This window comes from Ovis canadensis, chromosome 16 (genome assembly GCF_042477335.2).
Source record: "Ovis canadensis isolate MfBH-ARS-UI-01 breed Bighorn chromosome 16, ARS-UI_OviCan_v2, whole genome shotgun sequence".
In the NCBI taxonomy this organism is placed as follows: domain Eukaryota; kingdom Metazoa; phylum Chordata; class Mammalia; order Artiodactyla; family Bovidae; genus Ovis; species Ovis canadensis.
Window position 1 is genome coordinate 51,692,101 of NC_091260.1, and position 17,350 is coordinate 51,709,450.

Genomic DNA, 17,350 nt, shown 5'->3' on the forward strand with positions numbered 1-17,350 from the left:
TTCATGTATTTTATCCTTTTGCTCAACAAATCTTTATTTTGCTTCTACTCTGTCAGGTCCTCACTTTCTAAGACCCCCGTCAGCATACCCTGTACCCATGTTCAAACCTGCTGCAGTTCACTTTCTTCATGGGGGGCTATGGTTTCTGTATTCTAATCCTTCCTCACAAGACTTGTTTGGTTGAAACAAGACCTCTCAGGGAATTTTTGAGGAAATGGTGTATTGTTGATGGAAGAAATCTGCAGCTCTGTGCAATCCAAGGGAATACATGTCATTCATCAAGAAATGGTGTTTGAACTTAATGGGGCTGTCCGAAGATAAGCTTTGTACTGCAGAGTTAGCAGTAAAATAAAATCTTTTAAAGATCCCATCTCTGCCATTTACTAGATCCTGAGCAATAGTGATGATAATACCTTTCTGTGTGTGTCACTGCATCAGAATAAAAGTCAGTGAACTTATATTGACTCATTGAATGCCTCCCAACAAACTTAGGTACTCTTATTATCTTCCTTTTGCAGGTGAAGATCTGAGTCAGTCACAGAAAGGTTTTTTCCTAAAGTCACCCTATGAGCAAGTGGTGGAGTCAGGATATGAACCTGTGGGCTTGAGCAAGACGTACCACTAGATTAGGGCTCAGTTACTTGACCTGTGAAATGGGGATATTGTTTACCCTTTGGATGTGCTATAGTCAGCCTAAGCCTCTAAAGCACTTTGATCCCTGGATTGCGGAGATCCCTGGAGGAGGGTATGGCGACTCACTCCAGTATTCTTGCCTGGAGAATTCCATGGACAGAGGAGTCTGGAGGGCTACAGCCCATGGAGTTGCAAAGAGTTGGATACAACTGAAGTGACTTAGCTTGCACAAAGCACTTAGCACAGTATTCAGCACATAATAATTTCTCAATTATAAACACTATCATAGAAATTCATAGCAATACAATATCTGTTTAATAAAAATCCCATTAAGAAAAAATATATAGTCCAATAAAACTTGACAGCTTTCATAACCTTAATAATTTATTGAATATTAACTGTGCCTTGGGCATTGTGTTTAATGCTTGACATTGATTACCTCATTCATCCCCACAATAACCAAGAGAGAAGTTCCTGATGAGAAACTGGAGGCCCAGAGTGGTTAATCACTTGCCAATGGTTTCAACGTGGTGAAGTCAGGAATTCAAGAGTAAGTTTTCTTCCAGTATCTACAGAGGGTTTTATTTCTGTGATTTTGTGTTTATGGAACACTTAGCATTTTGGTTTGTTATCTTGTGGGGGCTTCATGTGAAATGAAAAGATCACTGCCATTTTTATAGCTGTGTGCTAATGGCAGAAGAATACACTATTATTTAGAGCTGATCTGGGTGTCTCTGGGGTCTTTCCACAAATGCTATATCAGACATTCAGTGAGGACTGGCTTGTACTCCCCACACATTTATACATTTTTAAAAAGACAGCAGAGGAAACAGGGGACTTGTTTCTAGCTCTCATTCTGTTTCTGACTCACATGGAGGCCTTAGCAAGTACTGTTATCTCCATAGTTTGGTTTTCTAATGGTAAGGTAATGATAACATGATAGCAGAGCCTCATCATTAACTTCTTAGGATTGAAATGAAATAAGCCAAGAACAAGGACTGTTACTCCAAAAAAGAGGTTAACTACTGGCTAATAGGATTATGGATTTGTCATTTTAAAATTTTGTTTGTTTTAAGTATCGAATTTGTGTACAATAAACAAATGGTACTTCAGGAATTAGGGGGAAAATGCTCATAAGATATTTTAAGTCCTAAAACCTTCTCATTCTACTAGCAATCATCTGACTGATCTGGGGCAAGAGTTGATAAGAGGGTCGGCTTTGTGAATAGGTAGGAAACAGAAAAGGCAGATATGTTTTAGGATTAAGAACAGGTAAAATGCTTCAGTACTAGGGCATTTGTTAGTTCCATACCTGCTTGATAGAACCTACCAGCACCCTGCTCATCCAGGTTACTGTCATGCCTTCACTTAACTTCAATGGCTCCCAGTTGGTTTCCCAACTGGGAAATGCCTCTTAAACACACCAAGCACCCTCTTCCTCTAGTGTCTTTGCTTTTCTCTCTGCCTAATACACTCTTCCTTCCCAGATCTGCCTGGCTCATTCACTCTCTCCTTTCCTAAGTTTGCTCAAATATCACCTTCTCAGAGTGGGCTGTTACACAACCACTGGATACTAAATAGTACATCAGTGTTTTATCCTCCATGCTCTTTGTCCTTCACCTGGGTTTTACCAGTGATATACTCACTGTACATTTATGTGTTTATTGCTTATTCTTTGCATTCTGGCCCCCAGAATATAAATATCCTGACGTCACAGGCTTTTTTCCCACTGTTCAATCCCTAGCCCCTGGAACAGTGCTGAGACCCTGGTAGATGTTCAATAAATGTTAACAGAGCACATGAATGGGTCATGGGGTAGAGCTTGGCAATTTGTTGTTGTTGTACAAACAAACATTGAGACTATAATCAGATCTGACCACTAGTAGCCTATAGTTAGGGCTTTCCTGGTGGCCCAGATGGTAAAGAATCTTCCTGCAATGCAGGAGACTCAGTTTGATTCCTGGGTTGGGAAGATCCTCTGGAGAACAGAATGGCAACCCACTTCAGTATTCTTGCCTGGAAAAGCCCATGGACAGAGGAGCCTGGCGGGCTTCAGTTGTGGCAAGGGAAAGAATTACCCAAACAGGAAAAGGTAAGAGACAGGAAATGGTAGGAAATCAAAATCAGGCTTCTTACACATCAGAGGATCTTTTCTAAAGCATCAGGGTAATATATATATAAATATATACTTAAATGTATACTCTATTTATGAATTTATGAAAATCTGCCTGTTGATCAAGTACCAGGCACCGCGCTTGCTGGAGATACAAAAATGTATAAGATTTGGTAGCTTCCCTCAAGGGATCTATTCAATAGAGGCAACACTTCAGGCTTTCTGGAATGTTCCTTCATTCCCCTTCTCATTGACATCAACCAACGATTTAACTGCATCCAAGACAGGCACATACTTAAAACCAGACTTAGACATGCTTACCTGACCTGACAAAGTGGTTAACAGTGTACAAAATAAATAGAGGCTGGAATGGTCTTAGATCCCTGGCCTTGGCTCCTCCTTCCAGAAGCATGGACCATTGGATTCTCACTCTGAATTCAAAGTGCTGAAGAGCCATTGCTCTTGAAAGTCAGCAGGTTGGTGTTCGAACCATTTCCTGTCTCATCCTCACACCTCATGAAAGTAATGAGGGGGTAAATGAGGCTTTTGCAGTGGGAGGTTTGATAGTGTGGAGACCTGGGCCCCGTGAGTCAGATTCCCTTACATTCACTCTTTGGTGCAGCTCAGCCTTTGTTTCCTCATCATCCCACAGGTCATCAGGAAGGGAGTTGAAATCCGCCTGCCACTGAGACACGAAGTCTTGCTTGTGGTCTGGACGATTCAGAAACTGCTGGAAGCCTGTTCTGTAAGGCATTAGGGGAATGAGACAGAGCTTACACGTCCTCACTGTAAACTACATGACTGGAGCTGTGGGAACTGTACTTACCTAATATCATATAAGTAAGCAAGTACACTATGCTGGCCTTCTCTCAACTCCCTGAGTACTGTTTTGATGGAATTTATATAGGAATTTTCTATCAATTTCCAGTATGGTACTAAAAATGATGGTATTTCCTGTTAAATGACAAAGCATAAAAATCATAATTTCAAAGGGTAAAATGCTTCTGCGTAATCGAGTCAAAGGGCACTACTAAGTGGGAGATCAAGAGGCAACTGCACTGGGACTTCCCTGGTGGTCCAGAGGCTATGACTCCACACTCTCAATGCAGGGGGCCTGGGTTCGATCCCTGGTCAGGGAACTAGGTTTCACATGTGGTAACTAAAAGATCCAGCATGCAGCAACTGAGAGCCAGGACAGCCAAATAAATAAATATTTTTTAAAAAGATGCAACTGTGGCTACTTAAATGATCTCTATGCAACTTCTAGCTCCTCCCCCAGCTAACTCCTATTTTAAACCATTCTTTGTGTCTCAGCCCAGACATGTTTGTTTCCAGAAATCCTTCCCTGAACCCAAAAGTGTATAGGGTCATCCTTCATCCTCTGAAGTTCGGATGTCCCACTTGAGCACCCTGTACTTCTCCCTTTAGAGCACTGATGGCATTAGTTGTAACTGCTTATGTTATTTGTCTATATTCACCTCTAAAACAGCAATCTCATAAAACCAGGAAGAATGGTTATCTTATTCACCACTGGACAGTTTTTCCTATAATTAGCACAGCATCTGGGGCATGTTAGGTGCTCAAGAAATATTTATCGAATGAATGGATTGAATGATCACAGACATCTTATCTTGCCTAAGTTGGAGAACATCTAAGGGCTCATGTCACAGTGATGGATGAGTTATTCCTCTGAATTCCCCCTTGAGGTTTCACATTTGCTGTAAAGCATACCATGAAACTCAGAAAGTTTCTTTTATGTTATATTTAATGAGGCAAACCAACCATCAAAACCAAGAGATAATGAAAGAAGAAATAAAATTGAAGATATTTATTATATTTAGTACAAACTTTCTGTAGTAGTTATTCCCTTATTGGCTATGCATTTATTAGTCAGGGAACACACACATAGAGACCTTGGAGGTCATTTGGGCTAATTTCCCCTCCAACTGAGAAATGACAAGAGATCCAGGGATAGATTATCCAGTCTTCCTGTGGACCTCATTGATTTCAAAGCAACCCCCCTCCAGCATCACACAACTTGTGTTAGTGGAAAGTTCTTCCTGTATTATTCGCCTTCCTGTAGTTTCTACTTATAAGCCCTAGCTGTGCCTTTCAGAGGACAGGCTACATTCATACTGTCTTCCCTGTGACAGCCTGTTAAATATTTGAAGATGTGAGAGGGGAGATGTAGGCTGTCATTCAGGATGAAACTTGCTTATTTTTGTATTCCTGGCATCTGATAGAGCATTTGCAAATAACAAGTACTTAACAAACGTTGATATTGGTGTAAGTAGACTCAATTAAACCCAATTTATCATCAGTTAAATTTTAAGGAGACTGGATGGCTCAATCTAGTTCTATTTAATTTAATTTTATTAATATTTTATTGGGGCTTTCCTGGTGGCTCAGGCGGCAAAGAATCTGCATGTAATGCAGAACACTGGGGTTCAACTCCTTGGTCAGGAAGATCCCCTGGAGAAGGGAATGGCTACCACTCCAGGATTCTTGCCTGGAGAAACCCATGGGCAGAGAAGCTTGGAGGGGTACAGTCCATGGAATCGCAGAGTCAGACATGATTGAGTGACTAACACTTTCAATATTTTATTGGAGTATAGTTGATTTGCAATGTTGTGTTAGTTTCACATGTATAGCAAAGTGATTCAGTTATACATATATGTATCTTCATTCTTTTTTAGATTCTGTTTTCAAATAGGTTATCACAGAATATTGAGTAGAGTTCCCTGTGCTATACAGTAGGCCCTTTATGGTTATCTATCTTATATATAATAGTGTGTATGTATTCAACTCAAACTTCTGATTTATCTCTCCTTCCAGGTATGATTCTATGTTCAACCATACTTTAGTATTTCATTTATCTAAATTAAACATTTACAGTTCTTTCAATGCTTCTCTCATATCATTTTAACACCTTTCTCCTACATCAATTCCCTTCTGGTTTTCAGTTTTTTAAAAATAATCTCTATTAAAAGATATGGTATCTAGAGTGGTGCTTAAGACCATTTTACATAAGCCCACTACTAAACCTCAGAATTCCCAGGTGACTCAGGGGTAAAGAATCCATCTACCGATACAGGAAATATGGGTTCTATCTCTGGGTCGGGAAGATCCCCTGGAGAAGAAATGGCATCCCACTCCAGTATTCTTGCCTGGAAAATCCCACGGACAGAGGAGCCTGGCAGGCTATAGTCCACAGGGTCACAAAAGAGTCGGACATGACTGAGCATGCACCCATGCATGCACACACCGAAACTCCTTCCTAGTGACTTCAAGACATTAACACTCAGGATGTGGAGAGCTACCACCCTGGAATGGACCTCACTGAACTAATATCCTGCTCCCTGCTCTCATTTATCTACAAAAACTTCATAAGAAATTGTCAAATACTATTTTGAATTCAAAATATACTATGTTTATGGTCCTTCCCTGACCCACCAACCCAACCTTGCTATCAGAGAAAAGGAAAGGGCCAGTTCAGCAGGACTCAGGCTTAATGAACCTATCTGAGGTTTGTGTGCTTATTTTGTTTGTTATAAGTGCTCAGAAGGCATGTGTTTAATAATTTTCTTCTACATTTTGTCAGGGATTAATCTCTGAATCACTGGTCTTGGGCTTTCCTTGTGGCTCAGACGATAAAGAATCTGCCTGCGTTGTGGGAAGACATGCTATTAAATCTCATCCACCTTTAATCAAATATTTAGGCCTTTGTCCATATCTGATCTTCCAGATTATACTGTATCTTCCGTGATTTCTGTGAGTTATTGATGTCTATCTGTAGTTTCTTTAATTCTCTGGGATGTGATTTTTCTGGGTCTAAGGACTTGAGGTTATGTGCCGTGACTAGATACTAAGACCTATCCTTTCCAATTAAATAGTCTTCTCTTCATTGACTGAAGCATAATAGGAAATTGGGTAGCCAAGGCAAGCATCCTCCAAGTCTGAGAAGCTAGAAAGCAAAGACCCCTCACTCCACTGCCTCCTTGGTTTTCTTGGCACCTTCCTTGTGGCTGGCAAAGGGGGAAGGACCTAGGTTCTCCTCGAACTTGGTTGCTGCCTCCACCTGCAAGAGCTAGATGTGAAAGCAATAACTCTCTGTCTCTGTGTCTTTCCACATGCCTATTGAAGTACATCTGGGGTCCCTGGAAGGCCTGGAACTAGGTTTACCTGTTAAAGTATAGGATGAACACACACACACACACACACACACACACACACACATATAAATCATTGATTATGCACATATGTATCTATTTCATTGATTATCTGAAACTCAAATTTTTTAACTGGGCATCTGTCTTTTCTCTCTGTTTGCAGGTAAGCTCTGCAGCTCACATGTGAGAAGCTTAGAGTGGAAAAGGAGTAGAGGGAGAGCATGTGGCCTGCTTTGTTTCCAGGTTCTAGGCTACTTCTGGTCGCAGCAAGAGTACTTTCCATGGTGTCACTTAGGTAGCTAGAGGTCTGGGCTGTATATCCTTCCGTTGTCCCTATAGACTGACTCCACATCCTTCACGCTTCGCCCTGCTTGGTGCCCTGGGAGGCCGACTCACATAAATTATTTCAGGAACCTCCCTTGCCTTCCTCCTCCTGGGCAGGGACTACGAAAACAGAAAGGGTATGAGGTCTGGTTAAGTGTTTCCCTGCTCCTCTCTGCTGGTCGCTGCAGGGGGCTGCATCCTCTGGGAAGGCCACAGTCCCTGGCAGGTGGTTCTCTCTGTGCACAGGTCTTCTTGAGGTCTTCACCTGTGCTCCCTGTCCTCACCTTCTCAGGCCTAGGAGCAGTAATATCTCCCGTTGGGGGTAACAATCTAACCCTTGTAGATTTCCGTATTTATTGAACACACACACACACACACACACACACACACACACACACGTATGAGCTTCCCTGGTAGCTCAGTTGGTAAAGAATCCACCTGCAATACAGGAAACCCCAGTTCAATTCCTGGGTCAAGAAGATCCCCTGAAGAAGGGACAGGGTACCCACGCTAGAATTCTTGGGCTTCTCTGGTGGCTCAGCTGGTAAAGAATTCACCTGCAGTGTGGGATACCTGGGTTTGATCCTTGGGTTGGGAAGATCCCCTGGAGAAGGGAATGGCTACCCACTCCAGTATTCTGGCCTGCAGAGTTGCATGAACTGTATAGTCCATGGGGTTGCAAAGAGTCAGACATGACTTTCACTTTCACTTTTTCTTTCACACACACACACACACACACACACACACACACACACATATATATACATACAAACATATATATGGGCTTTCCGATGGCTCAATGAGTAAAAAATCCAGCTGTGATGCAGGCGATGAGGGTTAGATCCTTGGGTCAGAAAGATCCCCTGGAGTAGGGCAGGGCAAGCCACTCCAGTATTCTTGTTTGGAAAATTCCATGGACAGAGGAGCCTGGTGGGCAGCAACCCATAAGGTCATGAAAGAGTCAGATATGATTGAAGTGACATAGCACTTATGATTGAAGTGCATAGCACGACATAGCACTTATATATGTATATGTAAGTGCTATGTTGCTTCAATCATATCTGACTCTTTATATATATATATAAATCAGCCTTTGTTCAGTTGTCTTTAAATTGTCATCTGCTTTCTGCCAGGATCCTGACTAGAAGATCTAATACAAGGGAAGCTTGCGTCTTATCTCAGTGTAAATGTTTATTTTGTACTCCTTTTAGTTCCCTCTTGTCCTCTATGAATTTATTTCTCTCAAGGGCATCAAGGTTTGGAGTTAAGGATTAGATTTCACTATTTTTGTTTCTCACTGTCCAACTCCCACCCAATAATATCATTTTAATTTTATCTCCTTCCCATCAACCACTTCTGTATACCGCTTCTATGACAGTTTTTGAATATATTTAGTTTTCAAAGTGGCTACTATTTGGCTGAGTGATATTAATTATACACATCTATATTGATATCATATAAAGTTTTCATCTTTTAATATTTCCTGTTCTAATCTCCCCATCAATGCTAATTAATTAACTCTTCAGAGCTCTGTAAAGAATCTCTAATGCAGTTGTCACTGTGTTTGACTCTGTATTGAATGTAGTGAATTATTTCACATCCTTCTACCCTCCTCCAAAAGGTTTATTATTTAATTGGGGAGATAAAGAAGATGTTTCCCTAGGAATGCTCAATAATAACTGCAACTTATGACTTGGTCTCAAGTGTCTGGCACAGATTGTCAGGGCTGAGAGCTCCTAAGAGTCGAATACCACGGAGGACTGAAATTAAGAAGACAGGGACTAAGTCTTTCAAAAAGTCTTAAAAGAAAGGCCATTCTGTGTGATTTTCCCAAGATGACTTATCTATTAAAGCAGCCCATCTACTCAGTGTTCTGTGCTGACCTAAATGGGAAGGAAATCCCCAAAAGAGGGGATATATGTAAACACATAGCTGATTCACTTTGCTATACAGCAGAAAATAATATAGCATTGCATAACAACTATACTCCAGTAAAAATCAGTAGTAATCATTTAAAAGGCAGCCCAATTTGCCAAGGTGACAACTGGGCTTTGCAGCTGTCAGAGAATGAAGAACAAAATGAAGCTTCAGGGCTCAGATGGACATCCCCTTGCCGGACCCTAGGGTACCCATTTATTAAGGAGGTCAGGCCAGGAATTTATGAGTTGAGTTAGCTTCAAAATTTTCCTTCTATTTCTGAAAACTCAGGGGTTAAACTTCATATGAAAGCATTATGATGTGGGCATGAGAGCTGGGTTGGAGGGCTATAATTTGCTGGGTCTGCGTTCTGGGGAAGCTGTCCTTCCAGAAAATTGCATTTTTGCTCTTCCTTGGGGAGAAAATTGGTCCTCACAGAGACCATTTACTCTCCTGATTGCATCACTCACTAGCTGCTCAAAGCATGACTCAGAAACTCGAGGGTGCAGAGAAAAACATGGAATGTGGTTCACTGAGTATTCTCAATCATCTCTGCTTTTTTGATAAATACATATATTATCAGCCAAGAAAGGCCTTTTGGATGGTGCAATGTGAATCTTACTATAAAGAGGAGAAAGAAGAGATTCTACTAGTTTGAGTTTAAACTGTCATACCTCAGGAATTGGTTCATTTACATACACCCACTCTTCTGATCCGGGCTTCGATGGGGCTGGCACTACCGGGACCGGTGAAATATCTGTAGACTCGGCAGGTGATTTCTTGAGTGGAATCTTCCCTCCTAGCGATTTTCCTCTAGGAGAACCTTCAACATGCATATTAAATCATGCCATTACAAGGATATGGATGGGGACAGATTCTGGTGGAGGATTAAATTTATGATTGCCATGAGCTTCATGCAATTCATTAACTGCTCTTTAAGCAACTTTGGGCAGCCTTATCAAATCAAAAATAAAAAAATCTCATTCTCTAAAAAATCTCTCAGCCCCTAAATGTACCAATGATACCAACAGCAGGTTTTTTTTTTTTTTCAATACTGTACTTCTCTTGTCCAGTTAGCTGTGGAAAGCAACTTGATACTTCATTTTCATCTCTGTCCTTGCTTCCTCAATGAACACATGGTTTTTACAAAGTTTAGATTCCAGAGAAAAGTGCAATTTACTATTGCAAAAAACTGGCAAATTGAACTATCACCCTGAAAAAGAAAGAGCGTAGTCACAACAGGAGCAGTGCTCTTGTTTACTGAAACCCAGGAGAAATTGCCAGGAGAAAGGATGCTATTATGAGTCAGCTGGAGTCAGTGAAGGGTGGAGGGGAGAAGAAGTATTGTAGCTCTTGAATAGTTCCATATTCCCTGGATCAGACAGAGGGTTTCTAATCAGGGAAACTATATTTCTTACTATAGTCAGGTTGTATGGATGAAGGCAACCTCTGAGCCAAAAGCCTGGCTGAATTTAGGCATAAGGTGGTGGGGAGAGGGGAGGGAAGAAGACGGGAGAGGAAGAGTGAGGAGGGAAAGAGAGGGGAAGGAAGACAAGGAGGAAGAAAAGGAGGTTGGAGGAGCAGAAAGAGAAGCCTCATTTCCGCTCAGAATCCAGAAAGGGCATGCGCTATCTGAGAACATCAAGGGGGAATTCAGGCCAGTGAAGTGGTACCCACGTGGTCTGAAAGATCTTATGACTGATGAAACTACCTTAGCTCAGAAAGCATCTATATTTCCTTAAAGGATCAAAGTTATAATTTAGGAATTCATTCAGTTTAAATTTCACTTACTTTCAAATTCATTGTTAAGATTTTTAGACGCAGTTTATTAGATGCCTATAGAATTTGCAGCACTTTCTTTCCCCAAAATATATTTCTTTAGTGAATATTATTTAATGATATGCTGTTTAGGAAAGTAAATATATCTTCCATTTTTATACTAGTTAAAAATATATGGATTATAAGTAGAGGAGAAATTGTCAATTATGTACTGCAGACAGTTCAGTGCTAAAAACAGTACTGCTATCTACAAGTTTAAAGTTGTATCTAGATTTTATTTTAAATTAGAAAAATTTAAGAACATCTTTATTCAGGTAGTAACCAAAAATGTTCATAATTTGAGAAATTTTTCTATATGATAATTTTTTAATTCTCTGACTTGAGTTTCTGGTAAAATATGTGATAACACTACTACTTTTAAGATGAATTTTTCTAAGGAGAATTTCTAAGGATAACTTTGTAATTATGAGATTGGAATGAGTTTCTTTTTATTCTTTTCTTACATATCATGATCATTCAGTGAAAACTAAGAAAGCCAGGAAGTATTTTTGAACCACTGTGCTTTCATCTTATTTAAATTTTATCTAACTGTTTTAAACAATCAAAATGCTAAGAGGAAAAGATGTAAATGAATTAAAATGTATCTATTGGCATAGAGAGTGAAAATAGACATCACATTTAAACAAAATCATTCAACATCTCAAATTTACAAAAGGCAGTCCTTTTAAAGTATTACTTATGTGACCATGTGAAGGTTTCCATTTCTAAGATGTTTGCTTTCATTGGAGGTTGAATTATTGAGTCCTCAGGGCAGCCATTCTTCTTGCGTGAGAAGATTGAAGGGTAATCTGTTCTTAGCACAAAGTAAAGGTAGATTTTAGCAGTTTTTAGTCCAGTTATTAGCATCTAACTGTATCATGCAAAAGCCCATGGAGTGAGAACAAGTAGATAAAATGAGGTATAAAAGAAAGACAAAATTTTATAACGTGAACATGGGATTTATTTAATGATTTTATCTGTGAATAAATAGTCAAAGTTGAAACAGTAGAGCAACAGTTTTGAGCAATGATAATAACATACTAGGAGCTCAGGAAAGGTAAGAAAAAAACTTAATCAATTGAAGAAAGGAATTTAAGAAAACTGGAACACTTTCACATTAAGTTGGCACTATTCAGTGAGTTAAGGAGGATAAGAACTCACTATTCAGTGAGTTCAAGGAGGATAAGATGTAAAAAGTCTGATTTTTTTTTTAAAGAAAGGCATTTTTATTACCTTTCAGTCTTTAAAACATGCCCTAGTAGAATCTGACTTAATTAAGAACCTCACTGGGTAGAAACTAGAAGACTGGTTAATAGCGACAGCTTCAGCAAGAAAACATTTTGTTGTTAACAGATAGTGCTAATAGTTGCCTGGGCTGCAAACGGTGGCAACTGAAGTAGAGACTAAGTATGCCTTGGATAAATGAAAATTTTAGCTCTGAAGCAACGTGGCCAGGAAGAGAAGGGCATCAGTGTTAGGTAAGGAGCCAGATATGGAACATGAACCAGCTTATTCTCTAAATCACTACTGAGAAGCTATTTTGGAAGAGTTTTCTCTCCTTGGTGTCCTAGAATTCATGTTGTTACTCTGTGCGGAGCTCAGTTCAGTTCAGTTTAGTCGCTCAGTCTTGTCTGACTCTGAGACCCCATGGACTGTAGCACAGCAGGCTTCCCTGTCCATCATCAACTCCCGGAGCTTACTCAAACTCATGTCCATTGCATTGGTGATGCCATCTAACCATCTCATCCTCTGTTATCCCCTGCTCCTCCTGCCTTCAATCTTTCCCAGCATCAGGGTCTTTTCCAATGAGTTGGTTCTTCATATCAGGTGGCCAAAGGACTGGAGTTTCAGCTTCAGCATCAATACTTCCAATGAATATTCAGGACTGATTTCCTTTAGGATGGACTGGCTGGAAGTCCTTGCAGTCCAAGGGACTCTCAAGAGTCTTCTCCAACACCACGGTTCAAAAGCATCAATTCTTTGGAGCTTAGCTTTCTTTATAGTCCAACTCTCACAACCACACATGACTACAGGAAAAACCATAGCCTTGACTAGATGGACATTTGTCAGCAAAGAAATGTCTCTGCTTTTTAATACGCTATCTAGGTTGGTCATAGCTTTTCTTCCAAGCAGCAAGCGCATCTTTTAATTTTATGGCCATAGTTACCATGTGCAGTGATTTTGGAGCCCCCCGAAAAATAAAGTCTTTCACTGTTTCCACTGTTTCCCCATCTATTTCCCATGAAGTGATGGGACCAGATGCCATGACCTTCATTCTCTGAATGTTGAGCTTTAAGCCAATATTTTCACTATCCTCTTTCACTTTCTTCAAGAGGTTCTTTAGTTCTTCTTCACTTTCTGCCATAAGAGTGGTGTCATCCACATATCTGAGGTTATTGATAATTCTCCTAGCAATCTTGATTCCACTTTGTGCTTCTTCCAGCCCAGCGTTTCTCATGATGTACTCTGCATGTAAGTTAAATAAGCAAGGTGACAATATACAGCCTTTGATGTACTCCTTTCCCGATTTGGAACCAGTCTATTGTTCCATGTCCAGTTCTAACTGTTGTTTCTTGACCTGCATACAGATTTATCAGGAGGCAGGTCAGGTGGTCTTGTATTCCCATCTCTTTCAGAATTTTCCACACAGTCAAATGCTTTGGCATAGTCAATAAACCAGAAATAGATGTTTTCCTGGAACTCTCTTGCTTTTTCGATGATCCAGTGGATGTTGGCAATTTGATCTCTGGTTCCTCTGCCTTTCCTAAATCCAGCTTGAACATCTGGAAGTTCACAGTACACATACTGTCGAAGCCTGGCTCGGAGAATTTTGAGCATTACTTTGCTAGCATGTGGGATAAGTGCAACTGTGTGGTAGTTAAAAAATTCTTTGGCATTGCCTTTCTTTGGGATTGTAATGAAAACTGACCACCGGTCCTGTGGCCACTGCTGAGTTTTCCAGATTTACTGGCATATTGTGTGGAGCTGGATATGTGGAATGTAGACTACTATAGAGTAATAAGGACTGGTTATTTGGGGTCACTTCTAGGACCTGATTTCAGTATAATTATAATCAGTGGTAAACACTGGAAACTCCTAAATCAACTTTGCATAGCGTTTGCATTTCTGCCCACAGTCTTTAATAACCTGATCTGGAATCAATAATTATATCCCACGTTTATTTAGTCCCATGCACTCTGAAATGGATCCTGTTTTTTTTTTTTTTTTGTATATTTACTTATTCCCTGTAATGACCACAGGGAAGTACTTTTACGACCTCATTTAACACACGAGGGAACTGAGACAAGCCAAGGTCAAGTTGTCTGCCCTTAGTCACTTGGATGCCACTTAGATGGTAAACAGGCAGAGCTAGAATCTCAGTCCAGGCAGGGTGACTCCAGGGTCCATGCATTTGACTATCATATTTGATTGTCTTTAGTGTTTATTGATGTAATTTATGTTCAGAAGTGTTCATTAGGCTGACATTTAGAAATCTGCAAGTTTTAGAGTTGTTCTTTTAACACTATTTACTTGGCTCATAAATTGATTTTAAGACTGTTCTATTTACATTGCATTATAATTATTACAATTTCATTTTTCTGCTTGTGGTGAAAAATATATTAAAAGTTACAGTCTGATAAATCAATTCATTGAAAGGCTAGATAATAGAGTATAGATAATATTATTTAATTCATTTAAATTAGATGATGGTGTTAAGGAAAAATCCAAGGAAGTTCTGACACTGTGGAGAGTTAATATGGAGTGTAGACTGCATTCTCCAAAGTGTGAAGAGACTCTGACTTTCCCTTCTCTATATTACCTTATTTATTTTGACTCTCAATTTCCTCATCTTTGAAGGAAATGATCATTGCTACTTCACAGGTGGTTATGAGGATTTAGTGAGATTATACATAAAAATGATCTTGCACAGTGCCTGGCATATGGTAGGCATTCTACAAGAGGTAGTTTGTTATAATTATTATTATGAATTATATTGTAAAAGGAGAATGTTGAATTTTGCCATTTGAACCACGATTGTAAATTAATCATCAACTTTCTAATGTGTGGCATCAACTTTCAGATAAAACCTAACATGTTTTGCATTTATTCTAAAACCTATTAAGATCTTGTATGTAGTACCACATACTGTTCCCTGTTTAAGGTCCCAGGTGATTAAAAAAGAGTATTTTAGAAATTAATCCTAGAAAAGCTTAGGGCTTTTTACTTCTGTTTCAAAGTATTGTTAAACATATGCTGTTTTTTAAATTGTAATCCACCTTAAACATTTTGGGAACCAGGTCACATTATATATAATACATTAGAAATAACAGTAGGTGTCTGATATTCCAATGGCTAAAATAGAGCAATAAGTCTTTGGCATCAACACGGTATTTCTTCAACTTTAGTGAGCACCAGAATTCCCTAGAGGGCTTTTTAAAATACAAATTGCTTGGCCCCTCCAGGAGTTTCAGATTCAGTAGGTCTGGGGTGGGACCAAGTATCTGTTGTTCTAAAGAGTTCCCAGGTGATGCAGATGCTACTGATCTAGGACTGAACTTAAAGAACCACTGTGTTAATAGATGATCTAGGGATTTCAATTCCATTTCACTTTCATCTTTTTTTCCTCTGTTCTTCCATATCTTTACAATAAAGTGTCATTAATGTTTATAACATTGACAAAATATTTATGGCTAAGTGCTTGGTAGCACCTAAACGATGAGTTAAATCAGAAGGCTAGCACTGGAACAGTCCCAATATTAACACATGGGCAGGTTGACAGAACTAAAGAGGATGAGATTTCCAAGCATTTATTTATAGAACTCTAGTCCCAACGGAGGCTTCCCCAGTGGCTCAGATGGTAAAGAATCTGCCTGCAATACCAGAGACCCAGGTTCGATCCTTGGGTCGGGAAGATCCCCTGGAGAAGGAAATGGCAACCCATTCCAGTATTCTTGCTTGGAGAATCCTTTGGACAAAGGAGCTTGGTGGGCTACAGTCCATGGGGTCTCAAAGAGGCAGATATGACTGAGCAACAAACACTTTCACTTTTTAGTCCCAGTGGATACTCCTCCAAGAGAGTTCTGCAGTCACAATGTTTTGGGATATTACATAGTGTGCCTCCCACTGCCTTAGAGATAGATGATCACAGGACATACATATCTATATCAACATCTGTCTCTGTGGAGAGTAAAGTCCCTTGGACTGCAAAGAGATCCAACCAATCCATTCTGAAGATCAGCCCTGGGATTTCTTTGGAAGGAATGATGCTAAAGCTGAAACTCCAGTACTCTGGCCACCTCATGCGAAGAGTTGACTCATTGGAAAAGACTTTGATGCTGGGAGGGATTGGGGGCAGGAGGAGAGGGGATGACAGAGGATGAGATGGCTGGATGGCATCACCAACTCGATGGACTTGAGTCTGAGTGAACTCCGGGAGTTGGTGATGGACAGGGAGGCCTGGCGTGCTGAGATTCATGGGGTGGCAAAGAGTTGGACATGACTGAGCGACTGAACTGAACTGAACTGAACACAGTATTTTTCTGAAATTGGTTGATTAAGGAAAATTCTTCAATTAGCCCTTATGTAATACCTCCTAGGTAAGGTCGCAGAGTAGAAAAGTCCTTATTTTATGAAGGAATAAAATAGGGCCATGGCAAATGGTTGAAGTTAATAAATTCTTTAAGAATACCATAAATACAGAGAACATAGGCAAAACACTCTCCAACATAAATTACAGCAGGATCCTCTATGACCCACCTCCCAGAATACTGGAAATAAAAGTTAAAATAAACAAATGGGATCTAATTAAAATTAAAAGCTTCTGCACAACAAAGGAAACTATAAGCAAGGTGAAAAGACAGCACTCAGAATGGGAGAAAATAATAGCAAATGAAACAACTGACAAACAACTAATCTCAAAAATAAACAAGCAACTCATGCAGCTCAATTCCAGAAAAATAAATGACCCAATCAAAAAATGGGCCAAAGAACTAAACAGACATTTCTCCAAAGAAGACATACGGATGGCTAACAAATACATGAAAAGATGCTCAACATCACTCATTATCAGAGAAATGCAAATCAAGACCACAATGAGGTACCATTTCACGCCAGTCAGAATGGTTGTGATCCAAAAGTCTACAAGCAATAAATGCTGGAGAGGGTGTGGAGAAAAGGGAACCCTCTTATGCTGTTGGTGGGAATGTAAGCTAGTACAGCCACTATGGAGAACAGTGTGGATATTCCTTAAAAAACTGGAAAGAGAACTGCCTTATAACCCAGCAATCCCACTGCTGGGCATACACACCAAGAAAACCAGAATTGAAAGAGACACGTGTACCCCAATGTTCATCGCAGCACTGTTCATAATAGCCAG

General features: G+C 39.9%; 1 protein-coding gene across 7 annotated transcripts in view; it reads right to left on the reverse strand.

Moving 5' to 3' along the window:
• Nucleotides 1–17,350, reverse strand: part of SPEF2 (sperm flagellar 2) — a 203,552-nt gene that overhangs the window by 80,355 nt on the left and 105,847 nt on the right. For all 7 annotated transcript variants that reach the window (XR_011249554.1, XM_069555868.1, XM_069555870.1 and 4 more), the window contains 3 exons: nt 9,831–9,979; nt 3,573–3,700; nt 3,351–3,489 (listed from right to left, as the gene is read on the reverse strand). Coding sequence is in view for 6 of the 7 variants with exons in the window: in XM_069555868.1 (XP_069411969.1) it covers nt 3,351–3,489; nt 3,573–3,700; nt 9,831–9,979 (416 nt within the window). In the remaining variant the exon portion in view is untranslated. The remainder of the gene's footprint in view (nt 1–3,350; nt 3,490–3,572; nt 3,701–9,830; nt 9,980–17,350) is intronic.